Below are 19,481 nucleotides of genomic sequence, written 5' to 3' on the forward strand. Positions count from 1 at the left end.
GTTTCCTGAAAGTTTGGCTGTACCTTTTTGTAACACCCTGTATAGGTGGCATACCTTATGCCAGCCGTGGTGGCCGAGCGGTTCTAGGCGCTACAGTCTGGAACCGCATGACCGCTACAGTTGCAGGTTCGAATCCTGCCTCGGGCATGGATGTGTGTGATGTCCTTAGGTTAGTTAGGTTTAAGTAGTTCTAAGTTCTAGGGGACTGATGACCTTAGAAGTTAAGTCCCATAGTGCTCAGATCCATTTGAACCATTTTGGCATACCTTATGTGTTTCATTTACTTTAAATTATGAAAATAATTATTGTAAAACAGTAAAGCTATTTTGGTTATACTGTTTTCACAGGTCACCATAGTTAATGTGCATGAATCACAATAATCTAACTGTGTTTCATTTATATTAAATGAGTGGGCTAATTTTGTGTGAGTATGGGGGAGAAGGCAAATACTTACTGCTTCCATAGCTTACCTATGCTATAAATGCCCCCTGGGTCGTTCTAAATGGTGATCACCTCAGGTAGCAACAGTGTTAATGCCTCTGGCTGTGCAGCTCACAAGGAATGCTGCATTGTCAACTTGGCTGAATGTGCATAGACAGCAGCTGTGATAGGGACAGCTGCAATACCGAAAGTTTAACCTACCTCCTACCTTGCTACAGTCTGGTTCATTGTGCACTGAAAACCATTTTATGATAAATTTATTAATGGTGCCTAACAAATATGAGATACACTTTACAGAATGGAATGTCTATTCAGTCTTTCCCACCCTTAATGACATGAAGAAAAAGCAGTGGCACTGATTCCAGCTCTGCAGAATGAATTCTATAATAAAATGCACCTGAAAGAACACATTACACTTTCTGTTGTCTCCTACTTTTTTAGCAAAACAACAAAAGAATCAATCGTAAAATATGAGCAACAGGATGAAAAGCATTTTAAGTGATGCTATGTTGTAGTCAGAATTTCGATTATGAAACAGATTATGCACTGAACTACTTTCTACTGCACAGACAGCTTGATAAGAAAGCAAAGGTTCCATGAAAACTACAGAATAAATTTACATCCTATTCACATACAGTTTTATTCAGGTGTTTCCCTGTCATTGCCTTCAGAAGTGGAGTCAGTGGATGTGTGTGCCAAACTGACAATTAATGAATCTATTATTCTAACATCTTTTTTCTGGGAATCTTCTTCTTGAAGTTTGTCAGTGTGACTCATGCGAGCTTCCCAATAAGCAACAGCGATTTTGTCTATTGCTTAGTGGGTTAATCTTTCAGTGTCTGCCACATATCTCATCGCCTGTGTCCACACCAGTTCTGTTGGATTATAATCGCAATGATAAGGAGATACTCGTATCACCCTGTGATCATGTTACAGAGCTGTGGAATCAATTTTGTATTTTTTACCACTGCCTTTTGAAATCTTAACAAGCTCCAACAACTCCAATATGTTGTATATTATTACTTCACAGCCATGAAAGAATATCACTTTTTCTTCCGTTTGTAGCAGGAGGCCTGTCGATAATAGCAGAGTGATAAATTACTATGTCCATAACAGGGACAGAGCCTGGATGCAAATAAGGCACCAACTGATTTTGAAATCATTCTCAAAATGTTACTCCATTAGTTTTGGAGGGATAGTCAGTGTTTGTTTTCGATTTTGATAGTAATACAAGTTTACTTTCAGATACAAATCCAGGCATGACATATTATAAGACACCCTCCTTTACCTGCTGGAACTTTCAAGCTGCCTGGCCCCTTTGTTGTTTGTCAAATAAAATTTGTAGTTTGGTTTTGATTTACCCAGGTCTTGTCAAGTAATATATAGTTGACATTGCTTTCCATCTGACTTCATGCACAGCTCTTAGAAACATCATTCTAGCAGCAGCAGCACCACTTCGCTCCATTAAAAATTCCCCATCTGTCATCAGGTTTTACATGTTTAAATATTATGTTCTTCAATATTCTCTGGATTGACCTCGCATTTGCTTCAAACCTAGTAGTTTCTTGCATAACAGTGAGCAATTTCCCTGCCATCGGGGAACTTGCCCCTTTTGTAGAATTCAAAAATCTTTCAATGCAAAACATCTCGATTGAAGTTGTCGATTCTTGGTACCCGCTTTAGCATGCTATGTTTCTTCCCTGGGGACTGAAATTCCACATCTCCAGTTGCCTGCTGTGACAGCTTAGCTTCCTGCATAATTTGTCTCACAGTTTGTGCCCCAGTATCGCCCTAGGACACTGCAGTGTGTTTCTGCACTTTGGCAACCTCGTAGATTGTCTTGCCTGAATCTGCCTCAAGTTTGAAGAACGAGTAGACTTTAAAAATAAGGTCCCTTGCCTGTTTGTTACACATTTGGCACCTTCTAGGTGTTTCAGCCATTATGAGAAAACTCGCAGAATATCACAGAAACCAGTCACTCGTAGTTTTGCACACATACGATGGAAGTTCACGAAATACAGAACGCGGAAACCGAATGAGCGCTGATTGGCTAGCTGCACAGCTGTCTACTGCACATCCCTGGCCCAGAGGCCATCAACACTGTCACAGATTTAGATTAGATTGGATTAATTATTCATTCCATAAACCCACAAAAGAGGGGATCCTCCTGGGTGTGGAACGTGTCAGATAAACACATTACAAAAATGTAATTAGAAAAACTTGAGTTTCATTAATTTTAATTATCCTCAGTCAATAAAAGTAAAATTATGTACATTAATTAAAATTAAACTTGTAGTATTTACAGGTATAATACTTACATCTGATTTCATTAAATCCATCATTCACACAGTAGCTAGTTACTTTGCCATTACAACCAAGTATTGTCAAAAATTAAAGTAAATTATTCATTTCAATGATCCTCAGTTAAGAACAGCCAAATTATGAACAAGATTTAAAATTAAACTTCCACTATTTACAGACTTACGTCTGCTTTCCATACATCCGTCATTCACACAGTAGGTAGTTACTTGGCTGTTACAACCAAGTATTGTCGAAAATTAAAGGATAATAAATTTTCATTAAAATGGTCTACTGCACTTGTTGGGAAATTCATGGATTAAATAGGAGTTGGCGACCAAAAATTCTTTTAAATTATGTTTAAATTGTTCCTTGTCTGAAACTAAACTCTTAATGGTTGCTGGTAACTTATTGAAAATAAGCATTGCTGAATACTGGACTCCTTTCTGGGCAAGAGTAACTGATTTTAAATCTTTATGTATATTGTTCTTATTCCTAGTATTGATACTGTGTACTAAGCAGTTAGTTGGAAAAAGAGATATATTATTCACAACAAACTTCATTAAGGAATAAATATACTGAGAAGCTGTGGTTAGTATGTGCCCAAGTCTTTGAATAGGTTTCGACATGATGTTCTTGTATTTACACTACACATTACTTTTATTGTATGCTTCTGTACTCTAAAATTTTTTTCTCAGTTTGTGGAGTTACACCAGATTATGATACCATATGACATAATGGAGTGAAAATAAGCAAAATATGCCAGTTTTTTAAAAATATTTATGTGTCCTATGTCGGGCATCATTCGCTTTGCAAACACAGACTTGTTTAGGCACTTTAGCAGTTCGTTAGTATGTCGCTCCCAACTGAATTTATCATCAAATTGTAATCCCAAGAATTTTACGCTCTCAACTTCTCCTGTTTCAATGTCATCATATTTTATACACACACTAGAAGGAAATGTCTTGGAAGTTCTGAACTGCATATAGTGGGTCTTTTCAAAGTTTAATGACAGTGAATTGGCTATGAACCACTTATTAATGTCAGTAAAAATTTGATTAGCTACCTTTTCTAAATTTATATTTGATTTACTATTTATTGCAATGTTTGTAGCATCTGCAAATAAGACAAACTTGGCATCTGGTAATGTTACAGATGACATGTCATTAATAGACACAAGAAAAAGTAGGTAGTGGGCCTAGTATGGAACATGAGGAACACCACATGTAATTTCTTCCCAGTCAGATGATGTCTGATTGCCAACTGCTGAAGTGTTACGTAATACACCCTTTTCTATTAGTAAGATATGACGGAAACCACTTTGCAGCACTACCAGTGATGCGATAATATTTTAATTTACTTAAAAGAATGCTGTGATTCACAGAGTCAGAAGCCTTTGACAGGTCACAGAATATGCCAGTGGCCTCTAATTTGTTGTCTAATGAATTAAGGACATTACGAGAGAAGGGAAGTTGCTACTCATCATATAGCGGAGATGCTGAGCTGCGATAGGCACAATAAAAAGATCCACACAGTCATAGCTTTCGGCCATTAAGGCCTTTCTCTCGACGTATTTGTTGCTCGAACAGTCCACGGGTGTACTGCCGGTTCATAGTGTCCAACAGGCACAATATTTCGGCGATCAGACATGTCGCCATCATCAGGTGCGCTGCCGAACTGAGCTCCTGAGGGCAGGCGGCCGATTTAAGTCCCCTCCCCCCGCAGGCAGCTCTCTTCGCCGTCCATGCCCGCGTGTCAGCTGTCGTGAAGACGTGGGCGTCGGAATCTGTCGTAGCATCGATGTGCTTGCTACGTCCGCCCTGGTCGCCAGTTCTTACTTCTTGCTGAGAGTCTTCTTAATTACATTCAATACCAGGTCCCAAGCGATTGTAGCCGCAATCTTGGTTGATAAGATCTTCCCTGGTGCAAATTTCGATGGTCTCTCTTATAACGCTGTCCCAATATTTAGAGGTCTGAGCCAGGATCTTAGTACACTCATAATCCATCTCGTGTTTCTCGGACAAACAGTGCTCTGCTACTGCCGACTTATTTGGAATTTTTCAGTTGAGTGTGCCTTTGATGTTCTCAGCAACGATCTTCGATGGTGCGTATTGTTTGTCCGATATAAGTCTTCCCACACTCACAGGGAATTTGGTATTGGCCGGCCTTCCTCAAATCGAGGTCATCTTTCACACTTCCCAGTAATGCCCGTGTTTTATTGGGCGGGCAGAAGACGGTTTTAACTCGGTGTTTCTTTAATATACGGCCGGTTTTCCCCAATAGTGCGCCATTGTACGGAATAAAGGCAATGGCTACCTCTTCTTCCGTGACTTCATCCGTCTCCACATGTTGTACTGTGGTGGTGGGACAGAGAGCGCGTCTAATCTGCCATACCGAGTACCCGTTTTTTCAGAACACGGTTTTGAGGTGTTCCAATTCCTGGGGCAGATTCTCTGCGTCTGAGATGCTGTGCGCCCTGTGTGCTAGTGTTTTTAGTACTCCATTCCTCTGAGAAGGCTGGTGGCAGCTGTCTGCATGCAGGTACAGGTCAGTGTGCGTTTCCTTCCTCCACGCACCATGGCTCCGGGTACCATCAGCTCTTCTCCTGACCATGACGTCCAGGAGTGGTAATCTTCCTTCTGCTTTGGTCTCCATAGTGAATTTGATGTTTGGATGTATGTATTTTAGGTGTGTAAGGAAATCCAGGAGCTTGTCCCTACCGTGGGGCCAGATGACGAACGTGTCATCGACATAACGGAAGAAACAAGTAGGTTTCCAATTGGATGACGCCAAGGCTTCCTCCTTGAAGTACCCCACGTACAAACTCGCGACCACCGGCGAGAGTGGGCTGCCCATTCTGACTCCATCCGTTTGCTCATAGTATTCCCCATTAAACAGAAAATATGTTGAGGTCAAGACATGCCTAAAGAGAGAGACCTGTGGAGACGGATGAAGTCACAGAAGAAGAGGTAGCCACTGCCTTTATTCCTTACAATGGCGCACTATCGGGGAAAATCGGCCGAATATTAAAGAAACACTAAGTTAAAACTGTCTTTTGCCAGCCCAATAAAACCTGGGCATTACTGGGAAGTGTGAAAGATGACCTCGGTTTGAAGGAGGCCGGCATATACGAAATTCCCTGTGAGTGTGGGAAGACTTATATCGAACAAACAGTACGCCCCATCAAAGATTGTTGCTGAAAACATCAAAGGCACATTCAACTGAAATATCCAAATAATTTGGCGGTAGCAGAGCACTGTTTGTCCGAGAAACACGAGATGTATTATGAGCGTACCAAGATCCTGGTTCAGACCTCTAAATATTGGGACAGCGTTATAAGGGAGGCTATCGAAATTCGCACCAGGGAAGATCTTATCAACTGAGAGTGTGGCTACAATCTCAGCAAGGCTTGGGACCCGGCATTGAATGTAATTAAGAAGACTCTCAGGAAGAAGTATGAACTGGTGACCAGTGCGGACGTAGCAAGCACATCGATGCTACGACAGATTCTGGACACGGACGCCGAAGAGAGCGGGGGGAGGGGAGTTAAATTGGCCGCCCGCCCTCAGGAGCTCAGTTCGTCAGCGCACCTGACGATGGCGACATGTCTGATCGCCGAAATATTGTGTCCGTTGGACACTATGAACCGGCAGTATACCCATGGACTGTTCGAGCAGTGATAGTATAGTTTGCAGGGGTTGAGTCCTTTTACACAAACCTTGTGCTTTTTTGGCTATGGTATATGCCAATTCATTTCCCCTGATTACCACATTGTGTGCTACCCAACAAAACTGCACAACCTTTCCTAGTACCTTCGAATGGAAGAGACCATCCTGAATGCTTTACACTGATTTCTCCACTGAGTGACCTGCAAAGGACGCAGTGAATTAGATCAGATGTGGAATTTTTCCACACAAATGTGGGTAGTGGGGGTACATGATGGAAAGAAGGAGGCAGGCTAGGGATATCCTTTCTACCACTCAACACCTCCCCTATGTGGTTGAGTAGCAATCTATCCAATTCATTTTGTGTGTTCATTTTGTATGCGTAACCTGAGGGCACAGTTGTGAAAAATAGAGCAGCCAACCTTGTCCCATCAGTGTGCACTAGTGCATAAATGCATACTTACTTTAAATATCATAAAACTGGCTATTAAAAACGTAACTGCGGTGAGGGACATTATGAACTCTGTCAAATTCAAAAACAACTTGGACCTTATCAATAACCATGATGGAAATATATTCCAAGCAGAGATTGAAACTGATCAATTTTGCCAGTCCTCTATAACCATCAGCTCTGGAAGTGTTTCTGTGACCCCTTCTTGACTGGGTAGTGGATAATTGTGATTTGTTAAAAGTGTAGATTTTGTTTTAATTGTCCAGAGTGTGAGGCTGCTAGAAATCTCTGTGAAGATGCATCAACCACAGGGTGTTCTATGCATCAATGAGGCGGTAGAAAACATGGGGTAACTGCTGCACCACACTTGTGCGGGTGTTAGCAAAATATTCAAGTAGTTTCTATCTCCTTGTCTGATTAAATGCAATTTTTCTCCCTGGAGCTTGCTTGCTGATTTTTTGGGTATCTCTCGGAATCTGTTTGTGGGAAATATGTCAAATTTGGGGAAATCAGCTGTTTTGAACAGGAGACTTCTAAAATTACAGTAGAATTATCAGAACATAAAGGAATTACAGACATTGGCTACAAGCGGTCATTGATGTAAATCAATGGGGAAAGCTGAAAATTTGTCCTTACTAGTCAAATGCACTGACCACCGTGCCATCTGTACTCAGTGGTCATTGCGACTGTACGGATTACCCTAGCACACCTCCTACCAGGCCCAATTTCTCAACTTATGCACATGCTACAGATGTAGTGCCACTTGCCTGTATACTGATTACTCACAGCGTTTTGTTGATTTCCATAAGAGTTCGAGCCTGGTGTGCATCTGCACTGAAGAGATCATTGCTTGTTCTCGACTTAATTATACAGGGTGATTCAAAAAGAATACCACAACTTTAGGAATTTAAAACTCTGCAACGACAAAAGGCAGAGCTAAGCACTATCTGTCGGCGAATTAAGGGAGCTATAAAGTTTCATTTAGTTGTACATTTGTTCGCTTGAGACGCTGTTGACTAGGCGTCAGCGTCAGTTGATGCTAAGATGGCGACCGCTCAACAGAAAGCTTTTTGTGTTATTGAGTACGGCAGAAGTGAATCGACGACAGTTGTTCAGCGTGCATTTCGAACGAAGTATGGTGTTAAACCTCCTGATAGGTGGTGTATTAAAAGTTGGTATAAACAGTTTACAGAGAATGGGTGTTTGTGCAAAGGGAAAAGTTCTGGACGGCCGAGAACGAGTGATGAAAATGTAGCACGCATCCAGCAAGCATTTGTTCGCAGCCCAGGAAAATCAACTCGCAGAGCTAGCAGAGAGCTGCAAATTCCACAATCAACTGTATGGAGAGTCCTACGAAAAAGGTTAGTTATGAAACCTTATCGTCTGAAATTGGTTCAAGCACTGTCTGCAGCTGATAAGATTAAAAGAATCGATTTCTGTGATTTTATCTTTGCTCAAATGGAAACAGATGAATCTTTCATTTCAAAGATTGTGTTTAGTGATGAAGCAACTTTCCACACTAACGGGAAAGTCAACCGTCACAATGTCTGTATATGGGGCACTGAGAATCCGCAGGAAACAACTCAGTATGAACGTGACTCGCCTAAGGTGAACGTTTTCTGTGCCATTTCAGCCAATAAAGTTTTTGGTCCCTTTTTCTTCGAAGGTGCTACTGTAACTGGACTACAGTATCTGGAGATATTAGAGAATTGGCTGTTCCCTCAGCTTGAACAAGAAGCACAATTCATATTTCAGCAGGATGGAGCTCCACCACATTGGCACTTATCTGTCCGTAACTACCTGAACGTCAACTACCCGAGGCGACGGATCGGCCGCCAGGCAGCCCGTGACAGAGCACTTCATCATTGGCCTCCAAGAAGCCCTGATCTTACCCCCTGCGATTTTTTCTTATGGGGGTATGTTAAGGATATGGTGTTTCGGCCACCTCTCCCAGCCACCATTGATGATTTGAAACGAGAAATAACAGCAGCTATCCAAAATGTTACGCCTGATATGCTACAGAGAGTGTGGAACGAGTTGGATTATCGGGTTGATATTGCTCGAGTGTCTGGAGGGGGCCATATTGAACATCTCTGAACTTGTTTTCGAGTGAAAAAAAACTTTTTTAAATACTCTTTGTAATGATGTATAACAGAAGGTTATATTATGTTTCTTTCATTAAATACACATTTTTAAAGTTGTGGTATTCTTTTTGAATCACCCTGTATATTTATGCGGTGTCGGTTCCTTTGGACAGGTGCAGTGGTCAGTGCATCTGCCTAGTAAGCAGGAGGCCCACATTCAAACCCGGGCCCGGCACAGACTTTCATCTTTACCCATTGATTTATATCAGTGCCCACTCACAGCCAATGTCAGCGATTCATTTGTGTCTTGACTCATGGTGGCTGCTGGATCAAAACAGTGTCTTCTTTTGGATGTGTCTGAAAGAACAGACACCACATTTATGTAACTTAATGTGTGTTTACAGAACATATTATGGATATCCTCTTTGAAGTAATCAATGCACTGTGCATACATTGTATGTTTTTTGATGCGCTACATCCTGTCAAGAATATTCAGCTCTTTCAAAATCTCCACATTCATGTTTTCCTCCAGGAAATAGTTGGAAATTCTTGTGTGTTTTACATGTACACTGATGAGGGACTGCTCAAATTTTTTGAAAACCATTTAAGGTCAGTTGTCAGAAAGGACTCCAAATGCTACCTCAGCCTGGGTCAAGTAAAATTCCTCTAAGTTTGTCAGTCAGAATTTGTGTGTTGATCTGTATGATGGGATGCAATTTTATGTCCTTCATGAACTAACCTGTAAAGATTTGCATCCACTTCACTATGGGCAGGGGTGTATGGTTCCATCAAGCGAATTTGTTCTTGTATTATGATGTTTACATCCTAAGCATCTGACAGCAATTGAGTAGCTCAGAGGAAGAAGAGTCCATCCAGTCGACAGTCTGAAACGAGTTGCACACACGGCATGTGTACTGACTCCATTTGTAATCCAGTCACTTAATATCGTGTTTGCATTGAGGGGAAGTTTCTTTTGTAATACACAGTTCAGTTTTTCCACACGTGACTGGAAAAGGGCCCATTCTAACTCAGAGTATTTACAACATTGTTGTAGCAATTGAAATATTTCTGCTCACAGTTAAGATGAAAACTGATTGTAATTTTCAGTTAAAAAATTGCAGAGCTTTCTGTACTGTACTTGCAAATGACAGAAAGTTTTTGGAACAAAAAATGATTCATTGACATACAAATACTTCTTTTGATGAATCAGAGGTGACAATGATTTTTGATCAAAGCATATCATTCTTGTTTGCTGCAGAAGCCCTGGGGTTGCTTTTGAATTATCCATTTCTAATGTAAGTCATGTTTCCTTTACTTTTTTAAATCACTTTTCAGTACATAGGAAGTGGTTTTTACTTCTTTGTCAAAACTTATGGTATAATTGCAGTTTATAATCCAAGTCATTTCTCTTTTTTACAAAACCTTCCGCATTTGTCCTTCACTCTTCATAATTTAACACTCGGATAACCATGCTTCCAGTAGATACAGCTCTTTAAAATTGACAACTTTTTATGAAAATTATATGAATTGTGACATTAACAATGCAATGTTTAACATATCCTAATTATTGTTTGACTTTGTTAACCACTTCATCATGGAATTATGAGTATAAATAAAAGAAAAATTACAGAGAAATGATCATTGAAAAGTGCCTGTGAGGTAATACAGGGACTGAAAGGCGAACTATGAAAAACATCTTTTGTGTTCTTTACTATTTGCGTGTGTTGTATCCTACAATGTGTGAGTCTCGGTTTGTTATATTAAACAGTGAAAGGCAGTTTCAGGATTTTTGGCAGCAGCTGTAGTCTGGCTGATTTTTCAAATGTTCAAAGTGAATGTAATTAGTGATCTTCATAGTGGGAACAAATCTAGAAAACAAAACGTGAAATCTATGGCTGGAACAAACTGGAGAATAAAATTTTGTGCAGTTATGGAAAGGAATTCATTTCTGCTTCTGCAAGTAGTACAACTTAGAAGTGGAATCCAAATGTAAAAGGACAGTAGATCTATTAGATTATTTTTGATAAGGTAGTAGGGATGCTGTCAATGTTTTCTCAAAATTTTCAGTTATTACTATCAGTTTACTTACAATAACCTTTCAGACAGAATTGTTTTTGAAGAACAAACTCTACAAGATACCTACACAAATGATGTTGACAGGCAAATGCTTTTCAGACAGAAGTAGTTTGAGTTTAGTCACTATTCACTAAAGTTAAGTTTTGTATTTGGATGTAATCAATTAATTAGTAATATTAAAGGTTCTTTGCCTGAGAAAGAGCATTGTATTTAACATAGATTTTTACTGACCCTTGCCGAAGGTTCTTCAATGTCCAGTGTGTATACTTATTTAATGCAAAAGCTAATGTTTGGCATATTTACCTGTAAAACTTCATTTTTCTGAGTGTACTGTGCATTACATTTTGTTTTGGTTTTTCAGTGCCCTGGCAGAGATCAGAGGAAAAAGGCCATTTATCATATCTCGTTCTACATTTTCTGGTATCGGTCACTTTGCAGGCCACTGGAGTGGTGACAATTTATCTGGATGGTATGACATGAAAAAGAGTATATCAGGCATGTATAAATAATTATGCATTTTTGGATATTATCATTTAAAAAGTTTTCTGTGTGTGCCTGTCAACAACTTAGCATTTCAGCTGTACATGAGTGGTTATATCTACTCATTTTTTAAACATTTCAGTGACACACTCACACTAATTAAATAATTCTGTGATGAATTGTGCAGATCTTCTTAGAATGTTTTCTATCTATTTCATTAATAGAGATTGGCAAGGGATCCAGATTGGCAAACAGTACTCAAGAATTGGACAAGGGTCTTGCAAGTGACCTCTTTTGTGCAAGAGTTACACATTCTTAAAATTCTACCAATAAACATTAACATTTCCAACAGATTTATGTGGTAGTTTCACCTTAAGTTGGAGTCACCCAGATACTAGATAGTTGTGACTGATCACAAGGTCAAACAATATCAGATCTTTTCATCTATTTGCACACATAATGTTACATTTATATATGTTGGGAGTCAGCTGCTGATCTATGTGCGGACTGCTGACCATTGCAAGTCTGTATGCATTTTGTAACAGGTTTATAACAATGCCTTCTTGCCAAAATCAACAACAGTGTAGGAGGATTACAATTGTGCACATTGGTTTTGCGACCCTTCTTACAAACCAGAATGACCTACACCTTTTCCCAGTTACTTTCCATGTTATGCTGCTGCAGCAACCTATCGTAAACAGCTGTTAGAAGAGGGGCTAGTTTCTTCACATATTCAGTGTAGAAAAAAAAAGACAGACCATCAGGTCCTATGGCCTGTCTCTACCAGTATTTTCCAGTCTACCCTACTTTATTTCTGCATCTGTAATTTTTGCATCCGTATGATAGTTGGGTGAAGGGACTGCATCATTGTCTTCTGTGGTGAAGCATTTTGTAACCAAACGTAAACTTAAGACAGTTTACCCATTGTGTTCCTGTGGATTGTCTTGCTATATCTTTTATCTCTCTGACTGATGGTAACTTCTCATAGACTCATGTAGCATATGTGTCACAAATATTTAATTATTCTCTTTTTATTTTGCAAGTACTTAATACATTGACGGAAAATCCAGGATGGAAAGTAATATACAGGGTGTTCATTTTAACTGAAGTCATTGAAATATCTTGATAACTACCCATCAGATCAGTAAAAGTTATAATTCCAATGTGTTTGTCTTGGAGGGGGGCATCCTGTGATACCACACTCAACTGGAGACACCACCTGTTGCGTGGGGGGTGGGGATGGCAACTAAATCTTCAATGGAAACCCCCATTTTTTATTGCAGATTATGATTCTACAGCAAAATCTACATATGTTTTTTTCTGAAGCATTTTGTTCTTTTTCCAATGGATGGCACTGTAATTGGACAGGCCAGTATTTCGTAACTTCTAATTGGAAACCCCATTCGCGTTGTTGTATTCCTCCGAGATATCAAATAGGGGACTACTCGAAGCGCCACCATGGCCGTGTAGCGAACTACAACGTATCATAACAGGCAGTACACAGTGGCAGGAGCTCACATATCGTGCAGACATAGGACAGATAACAACACTAAACATTACAATGCTTACTCAGTGTTTATTTCCTGCGTATCTGCCTATCATTTGGAGAACATACGTGCAAGTGGGAGATGAATGTTGCAACCACAGAAGAAAAAATTGAAATGATCCTGTGTTATAGAGAATGTAGGAGAAATGTTGAGGCTGCTGTTGCCTTCTTTGCTGAGCCTTTTCCTGAGAAAGCTCATTCTTGTTTGTTCTTTTACAAGGTTGTGAACACTTTTATGTATGGTGGCATTGTACAGATTAGCAAAAGGAAATGAAGCTAACATCTTACAGGAAAAGCTAATGAAATAGCTGTACTAATGGCAGCTTACCACAACCCACAGATTAGCATCCAACTACCGTATTTACTCAAATCTAAGCCGCACTTTTTTTCCGGTTTTTGTAATCCAAAAAACCGCCTGTGGCTTAGAATCGAGTGCAAAGTAAGCGGAAGTTCTGAGAGATGTTGGTAGGTGCCGCCACAACTAACTTCTGCCGTCGAATATATGTAGCGCTACACAGGCATGATTTGCAGACACAAAGATAAATACTGGCGCCAAAACCTCTGCGTCAGTAAATAAATTTAAAAAAAGGTGGAAGATGAGCTTTTTTCTCCGAGTTTTGACCACTGCATTTTCATACATTATCCAAGGAAGTAAATACAAATTCCGTATTGTTCATCTTCGAATGTTGCAGCGTTTCAATGTACTATGAAAATCTGACTGGCAAGACTGTTAGGGATGTTTGTCAATATGGCCACCTCTACGTTCTGAATTTTTTCCTACCTGTGAGAAGAGGTGGTTGCTAATAGGAACTTTTACGAATTGTGAATCACATGCAGTATTCTCTCAACATAAGAATAATATGAAAATAAACATTTTGCCATGTATTCTTTTGTGTTTGCTGCTATCTCATTTAAATCCTGTCTGCCTAATAAACTACGAAACTAGAGTGAGACAACAGCAAACGCAGAAGAATATACATATCATGCCATGTTTATATTCGTATTCTTCTTATGCCTAATAGTGATACAGTCAGAAATGAAGCACGGCAATTGACTAGATTTTTAAATCTAAGATGACTAATTTCTGTGCAGAATTTGATGTACTAAAGAAGCGGCCGCAAAGATTTTCAAACAGAGAAAAATTTTCGCTAAACTCTTGTTCAGAACATCTTCTATCATACGCAGTCTATTATTTGGTTCTTGTTGATCATTATCAAAGAAAGGCGGCGACAGGTAGTAAACACTCATTATCAGAATGAGACAGACAATGCATGACACAGTACAGTAATGCATTTTTCAGCTTAGAGTGACGTAAACACCTATAAGAAAAAGAACGGCACTTATCAGGTCAAAGAAAAATAAGCAATTAATTCAAACCAGACGAAGCACGTGAAAAAGGAAGGGTACCTGTACAAATACGGATGGAGCGCCTGACGCATAGCAATGGCTACCTGGTAAAGCTTAACTGCTAAGCTTACGACTCGAACCAAACTACTGTAGCTGTATCGTCATTCATTCGACCTAAATTGTGTCTCATATTACAGTGCATCAACTTTGTTTCGATTTGGACGTGCGGCCTAAAACTTTTCTCTCACCTTGAATTTCGACTCTCAAATTTCAGGTGCGGCTTAGATTCGGGATTTTTTTTTTTCCCTTGATTTCGAGTCTCATTTTCCAGATGCGGCTTAGATTCGAATGCGGCTTAGATTCGAGTAAATACGGTACTACACCATGATTCTGGTATGTCCATAGGTAGTATTTTCACAATATTGCATTACCATAAGTATCATCCATAACAAGTGTCACTGATCAAGAGTGTGACGGTACCGATTTCCATAAGCAGGTATGTTTTGTAAATGAGCATGTCAACAAATGCAAACGACCCCATGTCCTTTGCCGGTGTACTATTTTCCAATGAGACTATTCATTTACCAACCATGGTAGCATTAATGAGCATAACATGCATTACTGGAGTGTAGACAATCCCCAACATCCTAAGTTGGTTCACATATGGTATGGCACCATGGGGAATAAACTCATTGTTCCAAATTTTATCAATGGAATGTTGAATGGATGCAAATATCGAATGTGTTTGTAACAGGGACTACCAGTATTATTACAGGATGTTGGCTGGGATGTTTGCTAACATAAGTGGTTTCAGCATGAAGGTTGCTCAGTGCACTATGCAACTGAAGCATTAGCTGTATTCAGGGTTGCCACAAGTTTCCCAAAATGAAATTCCGACATTTCCCTGATTTCCAGACAAGTTTTAGAATTTTTCCCTGACAAAATTTTGAGATCTCAAGGATACGTAAAGACATAAGTTGACAAAAAATTGTAAGGCCTTCCGTATTTCTCCCCTGTTTGAGCGAAACTCTTAAGTATTAACATCAACATCTTTTGCAATGAACTGATTTTAGATGGAGAAAGAAAGCCAAATGGTATATGTGTTTTATTAAGACCAATGTTGGTATTTTATTTCATCAAAACGAAACACATTTGGTGACAAAAATACACATTTCCTTGGAGTTGCAAGACAGATTTAAAATACCTTCACTGATTTCAGAAATAATCTCAGAAAAAAGTAGGCCCTTGGAAGAAGAATACAAGGCAGGGAAGAGTTGTGTAAACCAACGCTGTAGGTGACCACTAATAAAATGTTGGTTCTACTATGTTCATTATTGTCAGTTATTTATCACTGTGTCACGTCTATTATTTTACAGGTATTGTGTGATTTTTCTTCTGAGAAATATATGAGTACATAGCGTACAAACCACCAGAGACTGCCACAATTTCTTCTTCTTATCGTCCATACTTTCTAATATATAAATTATTTTAGAAATGCCAAAAATGTACTAGAATAAATGACTGTCTATAAAACACCGCACTGTACAATGTACTTGTTGTGAGACTCGCAATCCCTGAAATCCACTGCCTGTGGCCTCTGGCCTGCCAAGGAGCACCACAGTCCTGGATCCTTCTGTAAACCACAAAAGTCCACCACATTATGCCACACACAGACAGACCTGGCCTGCAGGCAGATCGGAGAGATTAGATCCGGTGGGCAGGGCCTGCACATTAGTGGCAAACAACAGGCTTCAGGTCGGCAGGCCCGACCCGTCAGAGATACCTGCAGAAATGACCTGCAGTGTTGGCCCGTCATGGAAGTCCAATCCTGTGGCCAGCTATTCGTGTGACACGGTCACCGTGCTGATGAAATGAGAACGCTGTGATCAATCCGTGCAACAGATAACTTGCACAGATACTCAGAGAATCAATTCTAATAAAGGTAGGTAGCAACTCATCGTAAAGATGGTTGCTGAGCTGTGGACAGGCGTGCAGAAAAGACAATCACACTCTCACAATCAAATTTTCGGCCATAGCCTTTGTCAGAAAATGAGAGCACACACACAGTCACTCAGAAACAACTCATGCACACATGTTCGCAGTCTCTGCCCGCTGCGTCAACAATCTCTGCGAATCAGATCTGAGCAAACCAGTCCTTACACCGCCCTGCCCCTCATCTGCAGCTGCCAGGCTAGTAGCAAGAAGTGGTGGCAGCACTGACTGCAAGATGAAGGAAGTGGTAGGAATGGGAGAAGCAGTGAGAATGAGGAGGGAAGCAGCACACTTACTCAGATGCGCCCTGCCAGCGATGATGCGTGACATCTCAGTATACAAACCATTTTGTTTACTAAGAAAAAAAAAAAAGATATCTTTCCAGTTTCTTTTTCCCCCTCCTATGAAGCTATGAAATGATCACAATAACTCATTATTGTGATTGTTTCATAGCTTTGGTTACTGAAAATAACTTGCCTATGAGTTTTAATTTGTATACTACAGCACTGAAGATGATAATTATGCAATTGAAAATCGATTTTGCTGTCAATAAACCATCAAAATTATGGCCAGTGCTGCCCTGCCTTCTAATTTCACGTATATGGTTGTTGTGCACACAGCACTGTATGGCGTCGCCAATCAATTGTGAATGGGGTTTCCGAGTAGAAGTTATGCAATGCTGGTGTGTCCTATCCTTGTAGCTTGGATGTGGGGTCCCAGCCTGCCATTGGATATTCCAGGGCCATTGAACAGCATGTCGTAAATTACGATTGTGTACCCATTTCTATTCCTCCGATTACAGTGCCGTCTGTGACAAAATGGAGAAAATGTTTCAGACAAAATGTATGTAGATATTGCCATAGAATCATAATCTGGAATATAAAATGGAGGTTCCAATTGAAGATTTCAAAGTTGAACCCCCCTTCCCCGCCCTCGCCACTTACACACAGGGTGGGATGGCAAGTCGAGTATGGTATCATTGGATGTCTCTCTCCAAGACAAACAAAGAGGAATTATAACTTTTTTGATCCGATGTGTAGTTTTTGAGATATTTCAATGTCTTCAGTTAGAATGGAAAACCTGTATAAGGGGTAGTCAAATGAAAACAAGACATATGGATAAGAACTAAGTTAATGGTTTCAAATGTAATCATCATAACTGTCAATACAGTTATACCACTGTGTGAGAAGATGTGCAGTGCCTCCATGAAAGAATGTCTACAGTTGCATATGGTACTATGATTGTAACCAAGCATGCACTTCTTTGTCCTATACAAATCAGTGGCCACAAAGTCTTTCATCAGGGCTCCAAAGCAATGGACATTGCACGGGAAGAGGCTGCAACTGTATGAAGGGTTTGTATGGACTTCCCAACAAAATTTCTGTTGCATTCTGGGAGCAACTGTGTCAACATTGGGATAGCCCAGACAACTGTGCTCCAGAAGTTCCGCTGGGAAGCCCTTACACATCCTCCATTAAGAAAAGGCTTTGTGGCTGTCGATTTGTTTGAACGAATGAAGAGTTGAATGCCTGGGTACAATCACAGTTCTGTAGGCTACAGCAAACATTTGTCCATGAAGGCATTGATTATCTTGTCACACAGTGGGATAAATGTATTAACAGTTGTCGTTATTACTTTTGAAACAATAAACTGTTTACTTACTTTTTCCATATGTCTCGTTTCATTTGACTACCCCTAATATGTTTGGGGATAGATCACTACTCATGATATAGAATAGGCACTGGGCAGTGGACACGCCTGTAAATCCTTCAGTGTGTGCTGCTCAGCACCTTCATTGTGATGAGCATACATCAATTACTAATTGTACTTCATATGATATGTGGCCTCTACAAATTGTGGCAGTTTACCTCTAATGGAACTTAAAACTGCTTTCATGTTCATGAAAATTTCTGTACACCACTCATTTCCTTCATCACGTATCATCTGAGTCTCGTATTTCACTCAAGCTCCTTTGGGATTGTTGAATAATCCCTGTCTAAACTGAGTATATAATTTGTTATTAAACTGAATGTACAGTTCGTTCCCATCGACCTATAATGGGGAGAGCCTTAAGGATATGAAAAAATGATAGAAATTACAGACATTCTTTCATTTAGCTATCAGTCGAAAAGCTCATCAGAAATGTTTAAATGTACAAATACTGAAGTATATAAGAGATTCCAAAGTTAGTATGACCAAGCATAATCAAAAACAGACAGTTTGCAAGGCTAACTCACACAGATATCCTTACTGAAGCTGTGACAAAGTCGGGTATTATATTGCATCCACGCTACACATATAATTGGTAATAATCACATCAGTTGGCTCTCTTAAGTTATTCATCAATGGAGTAGGAGGAGTTGGTCAACAATAAATCCTCGACTCTTCATCAGTTGTACTTTGTTAGTAGCAGAACCCTTTATGGTTGTCGGTAAACAATTGAAAATGTGTGTTTCTGATGAGTGGTCACACTTCTGGAACAAAGTGAGGGACTTTCAGCCCTTGTGAAGGTCATTTTTACTCCCGATATTGACTCCTTCAGTTGGTTTCAACAGAGATGTTTTGATTATGACAAATTTCACCAAGGAATAAATGTACTGAGACGGAATACTTAGTATACGCACTTTAATTTGTATTGTGTACTACTAGACCTGTCTTGATGAGTTATCTCAAAATATGATGATGCATGACATTATGGAATGAAGGGAAGCAATGTACTCTAGCTATTTTTTATTTTTATATAACGTGTATCTATAAATGTTTTTATTGCAAACCAAGATTTATAGGCATTTCAATGGCTCCATTGTGTGCTCCTTCCAACTGTCCTCACATTTTACACGTGTGTACTTGTGCAGGTTCTCAGGTGCACAAGTGATTTTTTTCAATGTTTAATGACAGTGGATTGGTAACTTGCAAAGTACTATGTCCTCCAGCTCTTTTATTGTTACACACAAATTCCAAAAAAACAGTATATTTAAATACTGTGTGCCATATTTAAAATCTGATGAAAGAAGGTTTATTGTTGCTTTCGAATTATTGATAGTTGTGAGAAAAGAAAACTCTTTGAAGAGATTGATTTTTTTGCATTCCAAGAAGTGAAA

The 19,481-nt window shown here is 39.7% G+C and overlaps 1 protein-coding gene across 1 annotated transcript in view; it reads left to right on the forward strand.

The window, feature by feature from the left end:
• Window positions 1-19,481, forward strand: part of LOC126176785 (lysosomal alpha-glucosidase-like) — a 140,715-nt gene that overhangs the window by 62,301 nt on the left and 58,933 nt on the right. The window contains exon 11 of the mRNA XM_049923957.1: window positions 11,377-11,510. Within this exon, the coding sequence (XP_049779914.1) occupies window positions 11,377-11,510 (134 nt within the window). The remainder of the gene's footprint in view (window positions 1-11,376; window positions 11,511-19,481) is intronic.

Source organism: Schistocerca cancellata, chromosome 3, assembly GCF_023864275.1.
Source record: "Schistocerca cancellata isolate TAMUIC-IGC-003103 chromosome 3, iqSchCanc2.1, whole genome shotgun sequence".
NCBI classification, from domain to species: domain Eukaryota; kingdom Metazoa; phylum Arthropoda; class Insecta; order Orthoptera; family Acrididae; genus Schistocerca; species Schistocerca cancellata.